The sequence below is a fragment of a genome, unplaced genomic scaffold (assembly GCF_019419815.1).
Source record: "Pyrus x bretschneideri cultivar Hongxiangsu unplaced genomic scaffold, Pyrus_bretschneideri_v1 Contig18, whole genome shotgun sequence".
NCBI lineage: Eukaryota > Viridiplantae > Streptophyta > Magnoliopsida > Rosales > Rosaceae > Pyrus > Pyrus x bretschneideri.
Genome location: NW_025999479.1, coordinates 409660 through 424733, shown reverse-complemented (window position 1 = coordinate 424733; position 15074 = coordinate 409660). Strand labels below are relative to the sequence as shown.

At 36.2% G+C, this 15074-nt stretch overlaps 1 protein-coding gene across 1 annotated transcript; it reads left to right on the top strand.

Moving 5' to 3' along the window:
* Positions 1 to 4830: 4830 nt before the first annotated feature.
* LOC103961817 (protein LIKE COV 2) lies at positions 4831 to 12433 on the top strand. The gene is made up of 7 exons (XM_048581887.1): positions 4831 to 5103; positions 5574 to 5626; positions 5713 to 5822; positions 7099 to 7266; positions 9684 to 9781; positions 10952 to 11078; positions 11911 to 12433. Exons 1-7 carry the CDS (start codon positions 4987 to 4989, stop codon positions 12009 to 12011), a joined length of 774 nt encoding a protein of 257 aa, XP_048437844.1. The 5' UTR covers positions 4831 to 4986; the 3' UTR covers positions 12012 to 12433.
* The last annotated feature ends 2641 nt before the right edge of the window (positions 12434 to 15074 follow it).

Genomic DNA, 15074 nt, shown 5'->3' with positions numbered 1-15074 from the left:
AAAGCATACGTCTGACCTTGTACATAGCATAACATACATGAGACTCTTTACGGCTGACACATACGGAATATGCGCCATCTCATCTTTCTCACTTGGTGTCTTGGGATACATGTCCTTAGTGAGAATAATGTTGGAAATATGCTTTAAAGCTAATCATGGAATAATACGTTACAAACATTTCACATATTAACTATTTCAGTTCAATCTAAAGGCAAAGATTGTTGTTTAAAGTTGTCTCATTAAATCTTATACACGTTAATAATAAGTCTAATGAATATATGTTACTAAGATAATGTAATCTAAAGACGTTAGATTCATGATACCTTTCTCTTTCATGGACATATCCTAAATGCCCATGATCATAGGATTGCTAATTGGGCTTTGACAATCTGGATAATCAGTACATACTATGTCTTATCTCCTGAGAATGACTGATCTTGAGTCAGTGGTGTGAATGACAATAAGACAAGTATATAGGAGCCCAATAGAGAATAAGTATACTGAACGCGATCAACTAGGACTTCTCATACTCATGTCATATGAGAACTCACTAGTTAATATAATACAAAGTAGTCATTTGACCTGAGATATCATAGTTGACTTGAGGTTAGGTTCTTAATCAATGTGTGAGTGTGTCAACAGCATCTTTGGGTTAAGCTACCAAGTCATGGATGCATTTGAATGTACAATAAGGGATCTCTAACCTTCAAAACATTGAGAGAGAATACTCTATGATATTGATAAAGAATATTTGGCCAGAGGACATAATTATGAAAGTATGCTCGAAATCACATTCAAGGTAACATATAAACATGAGAATCACATTGGATAGTATATGTTGGACCATAACTTTCTAGGCCTAAACACGTGGCACTTAAGGGTGGCAAAAAAGACCAGAATACCAATAGCTCATGACTTTCAGACTATTGAACTAGTCAGGATTCTTAGTCAGACCGGACTTAGACTTGGTTTTGGGAGGTTTCAGCTGAAGGTGAAGAGGGTTTGTTCGATACACCTTTGCCAAAGCAAAGCATACCTTTTAGTGCACCTCTACGGAGGCAAAGCATTAATGTCGGGTACATCCTTTGCCGAAGCAAGGTACCACCATTTGGTAGATTCCAGTTGAAACTGGGTTTACATCATTTATTACCTACCAGTCGAATCACTGAGATACTTTTCTCTCACAGGTGTGGTAGTAATCAAAACCGAGAATTTGGAAACTTTCCCTTTATACACTACTACTTTATGAGCAATTTAGAGACATGTAAGGACAAGAAAAAAAAAATTTCTTTGGTTGAAGTTTAATCAGATTCCATAAACTTCAAAATTGTACCTATTCATGGACGTAAAGGTCTCGATTATGTCTTGCTTCGGGCAAGTGATCATCTTTTATGATTGGAATGGTCTGCATAAGTGAGTCAAAGAGCCATGGAATCCTTGTCAGTAAGGTACATCTATTTGTAATACTTCAGGCATAAGTCTTCGAATGAAGATCATGACGGATGCTTATTCAGCTCTTCTACACTAGAGTTGGCTACAATGATTTCACAGGTCTTCTAGTCAAGCGGAGTGTCACATTTTGTATTCACATAAAGTAGTTTTTGTTCGAAATGTCCAAATAAGGGAAATCAAACTTTTTACGGTTCGACATTTTGTTGAATAGAGGGGACAAGATTGTGATTGGTGCTTTGGTATCTCCATAAGCATCCAAGTTAGAACATTCGAGTTCTTAAGACATGGTTTGGTTTAAACGAATTAATTCTGGATAACTTCAGGTCTCTACATAAGTAGTGCATGTTAAGAAACTTTAGGTTTTATGACACTTTTCCGAAAAACTTCGAATTCGGAATTATGAACTGTAGATTCATCATACCTACAAACAACTGAAAAATATGCAACAAATAAATGCATGTAGGCCGGCCTACAACAATAATTCCATGAATTCATAATCTTTTGTTATTAAGCTTTGGACCAATAAGAAGTGATGGGTTAAAAGTAATAAAACATACTTTTGCCTCAAAATCAGGCCTTGGAATTTTAGTGTCCCAAAAATTGAACCAAAAGCCCATGTGGGCTGGAAAAACAAAAAACCGTGAAGCTGAGGCCCAAAGATTAGACTGGGATTAGGTACAGGTCGAGCTGGGCTGCAGGAGGCAGGCCCGACGAAGTGGGCAGGATACTGAAACCCACGTGGAGGGCGATCCTATGCTTCGAAATGCACAAACCCAAAGCCTTTGCAGGCTGGTATCACAGGACGAACTGAAAGACAACAACAAGCAATTGCACGTGGGCCCAAAGAGAAAAAAACATTTTTTTTTAATTTGCTGCGGCCCGAGATGAAGCCAGGCCCAATAGGGTGTTAGGTTGGACCAATAGGGTGTCCTCGCTGCATGCGAGGGTTAGGGGTGACAACGCCGTTCTGGGTTCCAAGGGAGCTACTGTGCTCCAGCTTGATTCGCAGCTCGCGGCTCCAGTGGCTCAAGCTGTTGGTGGCTGGCGGCTTTAAGCCGCAGCTTGCTAGGTTTAAAACCTTTGGAAGGTTTGACAAAACACTCACAGTACTGTTTAATTTTAATGAAAAACCACATTTATACCTTTCCTTGGTACTATTCACTATACCTTTTAAAAAAGAGCTTTTCATTAAAAGGGAAGTTTTTTTGGACTTTTCGTTAGTTTTCTTTTTTTTTTGTTTTTTTTTTCAATTCAATTCACAACATCAATTCACATAATTGCAAAATTATGAACAATACATAAACAATTTATTTAAAATATAAAATTCGTAAAACGTAAAGTTGGGTTATGCATTATGGTGAAAGTTCATACAATCAAGGCTGAAAAAAATATCAAGATTTTAGAAGAACCTGGATTGCGTGATGATATTTATCAGCTGATTTGTAAGGGTTCATTCTCAGGATTTCAGCTTTTCATCTTTAAGGCTTGTATCATGTTCAACACAATAAAAGTAAATTGAATCAATAATAGTATATGAATTCAACAAAATCAAAATTTAATCAACTAAGAATAATTGAAACATAATACTTCCCTGATTGAAGATGGATGAATTAGCTTTAGTAACGTCAAGAGTGTGCTGATAACTCGTTGTAGCCTATATTTAACTGAGGGAAAGGGAGGGGGTGCACGACATAGAGAAGAGGATGGAGAAAAGGGCTTGAGGAATTTTATAGTAATAAAGAGGAGAGAAACTTGCTCTGCAAGTAATACAAAGTTTAATAGAAAAGCTCTTCTAGATCTCAAGGATTCCTAATTTGTCTTTATTTAGAATTTACACAATTACACAATGTATATCTGTTTCGGCCCAAAATAATATTGTTAGGCCGAGCAGCAGGTTGCGCTCGGCCCAAGGGTGTGTCAAGTACTATGGGCCGGGTAAATAAGTCCCGGGCCAGTTGGTAGGGTCGGTCGAGTGCTATCCAAAGGAGTAGTCCAGATAAACATCAAAGGGGCGAGGAAGTCCTGGAGCGACCAGGATTCCCGGCCGGCAAAGAATAAAGCCTCGAAAGAGGGAAAATTCAAAACCTAGTAGGAGTAGGTTTGTTTGAGGTAGAGTTGAAACAGGACAAGGACTCCCAATCCAGATAAAGATGCAATTCAAGGAATGAGGTGCTATAAATACAAGAAATCATGCAACGAGAAAGGACCTTCGATCCAGCATACAATTGCCCTGCGCAAAACCTCTCAAACACCTTGAGATTTTTCCTTTTCTTTCCTGCCGACATACCTTCAGTTTGGATAAACAGCACTGTGGAGGCACCCGGCGAGCACCTTCAGTTTGGATAAACAGCACTGCTGCCGCAAAATCAGCCGACCGAAAAGCACCTTCAGTTTGGATAAACAGCACTGCTTCGAAGCTGACCGATTACCTATCTAAGTCTCGACCGAGAAGGGTTTTTTTGAACCCTTATTGGTAGAGGTCACCTTGCTAGCCTTCTCGGCGTAGTCAGGTGTTACAAATTGTGTTGCTCGGCGTACTGGACGCCGAGTGATTTTATGATTAGATACTCGCAAGTAAGTTTCAGGGTTCGGCATTCCGACGGCCGAACTACATTTACCATCAAGACATACATCACGTTTGAGTACTTGTGCCCATACAGTTTGGTCTTGATTCGACGTACTTATACTTTTACGAATATAATCACAGTGACCGAATCGGGCCCCGACGATTTGTGAACTCCGCAGAATTAGTAGCCTTGTCTTCAAGCTATAAAACCCAGAGACCGAGAGTGTTCCTTCCTCGGTTGCAATCGCAAGATAGAGAAGTCAATAACGCACTCAACGCGACATCAATAAATTTTACTCCTCGGCCGAGCTCGGCCGACGAGTTGGCACGCCCCGCACTCAACCGAAAGACGTAGTTAGCTTATTAATTACTCGGCCTGCGCGCCACGTAGGTTTTGTAATTTTTAGAGTCAACAATATCATAACAAGTATATAATTTTTGTTTTGGAAAAGTATAAAATATAAACGGAATAATCTGTTTTGGAGTTTCAATTATAGAGTAAGGTTGGACTGTGAAACTTTTAGAGTTTGAATGGTATGAAGTTATGTCATTTTAAAATCACATCTTAGAGTTTGAAGTTAGGGATGAATTTTTTCATCTCCAACCATGCAGGTTTATATTTGATTCATTTTCATATTTTATTGCTTTTAGTGAAAAAAATGAGCTTGCCTGTGGCCTAGATGCTGCTCGCACGGGAACTCGATTTCCTTTCGCCCTTGGATGGGTATGTAAAATTTGGCCCAAAAATTAATAGAAATGAAAAAGAAGAAAACGGGTCAAATGACACGCGTCACATAGCAGATGGCAGTGCTCCATTTGCAATTGTAAATTATGCTTAACATCCAAGTCTGCACAATTACACCTTCCAACCGACGCAACACATCATCATCTCCCTCGGAATCATCAACGCTTCCCTCCCTCCCGAATTCTCAGCCAAGTTTCGAGCTCTCTCTCTCCTTCTCGGCAAAATGGCCGAAGATCAAGAATCGACGTCGATTCCTCTGAGTCAAGCGGAGAATGGTGGTCCGGATCCCGAAGATCCAGCCAAGTCTCCCCCTCCCTCCCCCAATTCCTCTACTCGTAAGGTCTGATTCAATCTCCGCCCTCCATTCTTTGCTCATCCAAATCTACGGATCAAATGCTTGACATTGTATTCCAAGTTGCTCTAATTTCCAGATTGTTTTACGATGTTGGATTTGTAGTTAAATTCATTAACTACAAATGTTTCCATGTTGGTAGGCTCAAATGGGTGCTAAATAGCCCAATCCAGTCCTTGTCCAGAATCAAATGGCCGCTTAAAGTCCAATTAAGCTGAAATGGGTTCAAATTTAATTCCCTCATTTCAAATCCTTCCCTCCATTTGGACCGTTAATGTCGTTATAATTAGGATATTTAGTTCATAAACAAACCAAATGCACCCGCCTTAAGGAACCTGCTCTAGTTCCATTGTCCACCTAGACAATCGTTTTCGCAATTTGAGATTTTTGTAATTTAAATGTAAGAATCAAAGTGATATCTTGTTCAACATGTGATGTTTGTGTCCAATCATTTTCAGGCTTGCTGCTTTGTTCTCCAAAGTTGGGTCTCAAAGAAGTTTATGACTGGATGGTGAGAATTTTACCTGCTCTTAGGTGCAATTCTCAATCATTTTCTCATGATTTCTTAAGCCTAGCCGTGTCTTGAATTGCTTGCAGTGTGGTGCTTTTTCCTGTTGCTGTTACATTCTTTGTTACATGGTGGTTTATTCAGTTTGTTGATGGTTTCTTTAGTCCACTCTATGCTCAGCTTGGCATCGACATCTTCGGTATGTTCTTAATGAATTACTAGTTTCCTTTGTTGAAAGCCTCCTCTTATAAAATGAGGAAAACGTGAGGATAATGGTTGGGACCTATGTGTATTGTGGACCCTGCCTCTATTAGGGAGATGGTTTATGAAATGTGGTCTCCCTAGCATCACCTTAATTAATATTGTAACATAGAGAGACTCAAACACAAAGAATTTGCAGGCTAAATTTCATTCACTACATAAAAAGGTAGAAAGACTAATTTATTGAATTTTAACTTGACTCCTCCATAAGAAAAAGAAAAAGAAAAAGAAAGGAAAAAAAAAAAAAAAAAAAAAAAAAAAAAAAAAACCCCTCAAAGCAATGCAAAATTGTTGCATTTGCTTTAACTGAGAACTTGGATGTTCCTTTTTAAGGTGGCAAAGTTGGCAGAAGATAATACAGCAGGTTTTAGAAAGTGCAAAGGTGATTACTTAGACTCAATATTTGCTTGTCTACTGCCATAGGAACTTTTAATATTTGATCAAGCCCATTGTTCAAATTTCATGCATGGCAAACAGCATTCAGTTAATTGTGGAGCTTCAGTGTTGTAGGAACAATTGCGGTTGTATAAAACTGAAGGTTTTAATTTGTAAAGCCAAATTAGTTTTAATACAGATTTCATAGTTTATTTGTTTCCTTTTTATTATTTTTCCCTGTTTCTAGTAAGGATTACTTTCCTGTTCTTAGAAAGATTAGGTATTAAAAATAAGAACATGTTCTTTGTAATTTAATATAGTCACACTTGATTGATGAATGAAATTATCTCTATATTCTAAACCCTGATCTCCCCTTCTGTACTAGATTTTTCTTCGGTCTATCTATTTGTTCTCTGACTTCTTATTCTGAGCTCCTATATTTTCTTATAATCAGACCTGGTACCTCTTGTTTTCTAAGATCTCCTTCTGATTTCTAAATTCGGATTACTTGTTCTAACTCACCTTGGTAGTTCGCCCTGACTTTTCATCTAGTGGGGAAGATAGGGGTTTCTTGGGCTTGTCACTTGACATTGACTGGGATATATGACTTGTTATGGGGGTTCTTTTTTTGTGTCACATTATAATCTTACAACTGAACTTTTGAAAATGGTTGGTTTTTTCAATTCAGAAGTCTGCTGCATCTTTTATTGAAATAAGCTTGAATCTCAAAGTTTTTTTATATTATATATATTCACTAAATGTGTAGTCTCTAAATTTTGACTTCAGCTCATATTCTGCTTTAATGCGTCGCTCAAAGCGCTTTTTTTTTTTTTTTGCAGGACTTGGATTTGTCACATCCTTATTGTTTGTATTCTTTGTTGGCGTCTTTGTTTCATCATGGATGGGTGCCACTGTTTTCTCAGTCGGAGAATGGATCATAAAGAGAATGCCTTTTGTTAAGCATATCTACTCCGCCTCCAAACAAATTAGTGCTGCAGTTTCTCCAGGTAACAGTTATTATCTGTAAAAGCTTGGGGACTGCATATATTATATACTGTTGTGTGAAGGGATATATGAACAAGAACTTGTACAAACAACATCCTAGCTTATATATTGTTGTATGAAGTTATATTTAGCAGGGCTGTAATTACACTGAAATCATGTACCCAGTACCAGCTTACCAAGAAAATTGAAAAGAGGATTATATATTAAAATTTAAAAAGAATCAATCCCAGCTTGTTGTAATATGGGAATTTTTCCATCTTTCACGAAGGAGACAAACGAATACAACATTTTCATGTTCAATTTTAAATAAAAAACTCCTTTCAAAAAAAAAAAAAAATTAAATAAAAAACATTAAATGCTCTAACTATGAATATGAATCCAGAAATAGACCGGTTTTATTGCACCCCGCAACTTCAATAGAAAATGCAATGTCTCTTTGCCATATGTTAGATGGTGATAACGTTTCCTGCAGAAGATTCTGAAGTGAATTGAGGAGTGTCTAAACTATATAAAGCAAGGCCTTAGAAATCATGTGCCAGTGTTTACGAGATATTGGAAATCTGAAATATTTGCATCCTCCGCTGAAATGTTTTCCTTTATTTAGATTTGTAACAAGCTGTTATTGACTTCCATTAATCAAATACACAAAAATTTGGGTTACATATTATTACTTATTTCTTCTCCAAGGCTTCAAGGACTCTTAACTGTTTGGGTTTTCTGTTTTTTTTTTTTTCACATTAAGTATGAAATTTCCTGACTATATCAATGACATTGTCTTCCTTTGAATGATTTTTGGTCTGCCAAATTCTGGTAATTCTCTCACCGATAAGCATCTACTTTGGTAGCATTTATTTGGTATTCATATGAACCGAGCTTGGCGATTGGGGGTTATGCTAGGTTGATCTCTTGTTCTCGTATGTGTTAACATATTCAACTTAGCTACTGAAAGAACTAGCAGAAAAGTTTAAACAAAAAATAAAAAATGGAAAACTAATGAAAAAGACTTGAAAAGTTTTAGTTCTAATAAAAAACCATGTTATAAGTTTTGTTTAATAATTAGTACAAGGCTCATATTAAAGTAGTCCAACTAAAAATGGCCCAACTATAATAAATTATGATTTGTTGATTTTACCCCTAACTTTTTTAGGTTGAGTTCCAGACTTTCGTCATTAATGGAGTTCATTGTTGTTTTGCAGAACTTCTTCTTTTTCTTTGAAACAAAAATATAGATCCTCATGCTATTTAATTTATATTTTGTATTATTTCGTCGAAATGTGATCGTCGTTATTATTTATAGTGTATTTGAGGTATTGTTTTTTAATTTGTCTTCGTAAATGGAGTTCATCATTTGTTTCTCCAAAAAATATATTTGAGATCTGCATGCTATTCAATAATAACGGCGGGTCACTGTTTCTGGACTGTAAAAATAAACTGTTTCTGGATCCAAATGAAATAGACATACTGTTTCTTAAATGTAAACTAGAAAATAAATAGTGAAATTCACTGTATTTGGATTCAAAGCAAAATAAGCACCCTGTTTCTTAAATATAATCAATTGATGCATGAAAGAAAAGAAACGGTCAAAGGTTAAAGCATAGACTGTTTCTGGAATTTAAGTAACTGTTTCTAGATTTTGATTCTTTTCTTTCCAGATACAGTGTTTGTTTGTGCACAGACAAAACAAACACTATATCTGATTTTTTTTTTTTTTCAGAAACAGTGTTAGTTTTGAGTTCTCCAGAAACAGTTTTATGTTTTGGTTTTTTTTTTTTTTTTTCCTAGACACTTTTTCACCGGTTTCTGCCATTAAATTTCTTTGAACTTGTTTCAGCGGCTTTGTTCCGATGAATGCTTCCTTTTTCAACTTTGATTTAGTTGTTTTTGAAATGGGGGAATCGTGCTGGGTTGAGGTTGGTGAAGAGTCAGGTCAATATTGAATCATTTAGGGATATTTATGGAAGTGTAGATTTGTAGCGGGTTGGGCTTGTAAGTTTGACCTGTGGATAATAGTTTTCGATGGTTTTGTATTAAACTTTGAGCCCTTTTGGTTAAATAACATTTTAGGATAGTTTTTGGTTAAATATTTGTTGGCCGAAGCCCTTTTCGTTAAAGCTCCCAAAAAAACAATGATATATTAAATATCAATGTAAACATAATAACATTTTCGGATTGTCCATGTTTAGCCAACTTTTTTTTTGCCATCTTATGGATATTAGATACTCTTTTAGTCGTCCTGAAAAGATAAAATAAAGTAAAATACACATGTATTCGTTTAAATACATTGTATATTTCTTTAAAATCAGTGCTAGCTCTTGACGGCTGTCGAGGGATGAAAAAAATTTCTACTATTCAAACAATGTAATTGTGTAAATATACTTTAAATTGGTATTTCAGGCTTAGAGCTCCTTTTTTCTTGCAGACCAAAATACTACAGCTTTTAAAGAGGTGGCAATTATTCGTCACCCACGTGTTGGTGAATATGCTTTTGGATTTATTACATCAACAGTCACCCTTCAGGTTCTCTTTCTTATGCTTTTATGTATTTATTACATCAACAGTCACCCTTCAGGTTCTCTTTCTTGCAAATTTCTTTATTACTCATTCTTGAGTCCATCTAAGCGAAGTGTTGTGTTTTCCCTCCCCCCCCCTGAACTTTTGTAGAAAAGGCCACATCCATTACTTTAGTGTGTTGTTGGATTAGGTTTTTGGCATATAAGAATAAGACACAAAGCTTGAACATTTATAATTGTTTAATTCAATTGTGATGAAGACCAGAATAAATTGTATCTCTCTTTGATACCAACCAATTAATTGAGCAGTGAGAGAGCATGGGTTGGACATGGCATTTGTGATTCAGCGGCAGTTGAAATTTATTGTTTGCAACCTCTAGTATCCATTGTCCTGTATGCCTTGATTCCTGTTTCTTTGATTTTCCTTGGATCCTTGAAAGATTGCTGGATTTCGTCCTTAGATAATGGCAATGCAGAAAGAAAACTCATATTTTGTGTAGACGCATGGATAGAAGTTCGATTTGTTTGATTTAGTTTTCAGATATTAGGAATTTGTGATTGGAAATTGCGGGTCATTTGTTTGTTTTATTTATATGAACATGGGGTTTTAATTCTTAGGGTTTGACTCTTTTAGTTCAGTACTTATGACTATTATTATTTGATTATTTAATTATTATGGGATTGCCTCTATAGCCTATAGTTAGAATTTCAGACAATTTACATACAGATTGAGGATAATGATATATGGATCTAGTTTTACTTTTTCACATCTCTTCTGTTTTCTTTCTCAGAGAAAATTGGAGCATTAGTCCATGAATTATGATTGAATTGCAGCTTTGATCCTTAAATTACAATTGGCATCTGAATTTGAAATATTGTGGAGCACTGAGCCTCGATGCCAATTGTAATGGATTATTAATTCAGGGACAAAAGCTACAATTCAATCACAGTTCAGGGACCATTGCTCCAATTTACTCTTCTCCTTTTTTTTATATCAAATTGACATCAAAGAAAATGGTGCCCAGCATCATCCTAGAAGAATCCTCTTGCCTTGTTCCCAACATAAAAAGTCAGCTTTAGGTGGCCTTTGTGACACCAGCCACTTAGTGCAGTATCTTTGAGTTTGATTCGTCAAACTAACACTAATCTTTTGTTCACCTGTTGGTTTTTACTGCAGAGAGATAATGAAGATGAAGAGTTGTGTAGTGTGTTTGTCCCAACAAATCATCTATACATAGGCGATATATTTCTTGTTAACTCCACAGAGATCATAAGACCAAATTTGTCTATCCGAGAAGGCATAGGTATGTTTTTTTTCTTTTGTTCCCTACGTCAGGCCAAAGAAGGGCCTTACATAGAGTCAGGGATGGCAATTCTTGTTCTTGGGTCCCTTGTCGTGTCATTTAGAGCTCACACCATACATTAGTTACCCCAACCTGACCTATTTGATTAATCATGTTAGTCTGACCTATTTGATTAATCATATTAGTTAGAATGTGAGCGTCTAACCCAAAACCAATTGGCGGTGGGTGGAGAGGTCCAAGATCTTCCACACACCCTCTAGAAAATGAAACTTTAATCATGTTTCATTATAATTTATTGGAAATTTTGATGATGTTAAAAAAATGTTGCATTATGTTCCCAATTTATCCCCTTATAGAAAATCTAATCTGCATGCCAATGGATATCAAACATGCATTATCCCCATTTTAATTTTTGGATAGACCGTCTACCAATTCATACGTAGTTTGTGTTCAGCAGTACTTAAGTAGGTAGTCGGCCTATAATTAACAGATGCATGTGGGAAGTTGTATGTCTGCTGTTGACTTAAGGTTTCCCTTCCTAGTGTCAGTAGTGTGTACTGGTGTAACTGAATGGATCAGCGTTAAAACTACCAAACATTGAACTTTTGGATCCTCTTCAGATTGTTGTTGCAGTAGTACTTAAGTAGGTAGTCAACCTATAATTAACAGATGTAAGCGTGCAGTTGCATGTTCGCTTTTGACTTAAAATTTGCCTTCCTAATGTGTAGTGGATTAAAAGAATGCATCAATGCAAAAACTTTTGGTACCAAACATTTAAGTTTTGAACTATCATTAGATTGCTCTTACATTTTTCCTTCTGCCAATCATCCAGAGATCATTGTGTCTGGGGGTATGACAATGCCCCAAATCATTTCTCCTCAACAAAGGATTGCCCAGCAGAACGAGAAGATCCCTTTGAACAGAATAAAGTGATTGCATCAAACAAAGGCGTTCCTGGTAATTGTACGACTTCTATTATACGTCTTAGTCTTCTCTGTTTGCAGGAATGTTTGAGATTAGGTTGTTCATAGTGGCAGGCTTTACGAAGAAATATTATGCTCTTGCCAGTTCTATAGTTATACTCACATTTGGAGGTGCATTTGTATCAATGATGTATGTTTGATGTTTACGAAAAACGCTGGAGACTGAACATCATTCCTGTTGTATATAATTTTCTCATCACGAAGCATCGTTGATCTTCGAAGATTTCCTCCATTTCCAGTTGGCAGCGATTGCTGCGTTTTGTTCATGATGATGGTAGCTATTGGTTTTTATTTGTAGTTTGGTAAAATTGGAACTTTCATGTGACCTTCTATGTTTGCACTTGTGGAAAATGAATTCATTTGTGATCACCACTCTTAACTCATGCGACCTTTTTCATAGGCGGATGAAAAATCCGGCCGTTGGTGGGAGAGGGGTGGGAAGGAGGACGAAGTCAAATGATTATAGGTTGAAAAGTTTATGGGTTAAAGTGTGTTTATTAAGAGGGGTGTGATGCCACTGAGTACTATGGTCTGATGGTATTCCTCTTCGCTTAGAAGTGAGAGGTCTTAGGTTCGAATCTCGTGGATGATGAATTTGATATTAAATTAGATTGTCCATTGTCTGGTTTAGCCTAACTGAGACTAGGTAAAAATATCGATGTACTAAAAAAAAGAAAAAAAAAAACAAAGAAGGGGTGTGATATCTACACATTTTTTGTGTGAGAAGTAATAAAGGGTGTGTGGATAGCACACCTCTATTAAGAAATTGTAAAATAATTATATAAAAAAAAGGTGAAGTGTTGATTTAGTTCCTGAATTATCACATGGGGAAATTAGTTTCTTGAATTTATTTTTCAGTAAAATAAGTTTCTAAATTCATTAAAAATTGCTAATTTCATTTGTATTATCATATCAAAGTTATTTTATCCAATTTTTTTAACTTAAGTTACTTGACACGCTTTAAAGTGTAATACCGTCATCTTCTTGCTTATAAGCCCTTAACATTTCATATAAGTTGTGAATCTAATGACTAATTTACCCTCCAAAGTTAACTTCATATACTATTTTTTTATGAAAATTGTCAATCTACTCTCCAATGTGTATCACATGCAAGTAATGTGACTTAAATTGACGAAAATTTGAATATAATAGTTTTGAATATAATATTAGGGATGTAATTGATAGATTTTTATAATTCAATGAATGATTTTTCTGAAAATATAGTTAGGGACCTAAATTCGCTTGAATGATAATTCAGGAACTAAATTGGTAATTCACCCTAAAAAAAGGAAAAAGAGTTGGGTTTTTTTTTTCAATGTTTTTATTACAATCGATATTCTATATTAAAATAAGGGTGTTTTTGTATAAAATCAATAAAAAGTTACAATATATTAATAATATTTATGTTAATTATAAATAGGTTAATCATTATTACATCCCACATCTTTCAGGGGAGTGGATCCTGTAAGCCTTATATGTATATTCACATCTCTACCTAGCACGAGATCTTTTGAGAGCTCACTGACTTTTGGTTCCGTAGGAACTCCGAAGTTAAGCGAGTTCGAGTGAGGGCAATCCCAGGATGGGTGATTCACTAGGAAGTTCTCGTGTGAGTTTCGAGAAACAAAACCGTGAGGGTGTGGTATGGGCCCAAAGCGGACAATATTGTGTTACGGTGGAGTCAAGGCCGGGATGTGGGGGGTCCGGGCGGGGATGTAACAATTTGGTATTAGAGCCAATCCCTGGCGGGAAGTATGCCAACGAGGACGTTAGGCCCCTAAGGGGGGTGGATTGTTACATCCCACATCGCCTATAGGAGTGGATCCTGTAAGTCTTATATGTATATTCCCATCTCTACCTAGCACGAGGCCTTTTGGAAGCTCGCTTGCTTCGGGTTCCGTAGGAACTCCGAAGTTAAGTGAGTTCGCGTGAGAGCAATCTTAGGATGGGTGATCCACTTGAAAGTTCTCGTGTGAGTTCCCATAAAGAAAACCGTGAGGGTGTTGTAGGGGCCCAAAGCAGACAATATCGTGTTACGATGGAGTCGAACCCGAGTTGTGGAGGGCCTAGGCCGGGATGTGACAATCATGCATTATGATACTTAAATGCATTTAAAATAAAACAAAAATTACAAAATATCTCATTACAGCTGTTACTCATTTTAACTGACAAGTCTGACAAACTCTTAGCTGTCACCCACTTCAATTGACAAGTCTAACATACGCTTTCTTATATTTCCATATTTTGGAATAAGTCAATACGAATTTAGACACTGTGTTTCTGTGTCTATTTCCTGATTCTGTTTTTACATTTTGATTTAGACGTTGCGTTGTAGTGTTCGTTTCCTTATTCCCTTTTTTTCATGACTCATTGTGCGACTCTTGATTTTTACATTTGGATTCAGACACTACGATGTAGTGTCCGTTTCTTGGTTCTATTTTTACATTTGGATTCAAACACTGCAATATAGTGTCCATTTCTTGTTTTTCTCTCTCCTTACATTTTGATTTAGGCACTGCAGTGTCTGTTTTCTGGTTTTGTTTTTACGTTATTTTTACATTTGGATTCAGACACTGTAATGCAGTGTCCATTTCTTCTTCTTCTTCTTCTTCTTTTTTTTTTTTTTTTTTTTTTTTTTTTTTTTTCTTGTAACATTTTGATTCAGACACTACAATGCAATGTTCATTTCCTGGTTATATTTTTTTTTACATTTTGCCCCTTTAAAATGTGAATTAAAACTCAACTCTTGTAACTCCGAATTCAATTTCGTCTTCGCCTACACCTTCGTGTATATGAAACTAATTAAAGAACTAAGAAGGTATAAGAACTTAAAATTTGACAACGAGGCTCGATAATTTAATCAAAATACCTAACTAGGGGCATTTTGGTCATCAAATTACTCGAGAATAAAATACAATATTTTTAGGTACGAGTTGTAACATGTTTTGAGCAAGTTTCAAAGCCCACATGTGCTCAATCAAGTCATGATAACATTATTTGTTGATGTAATTCG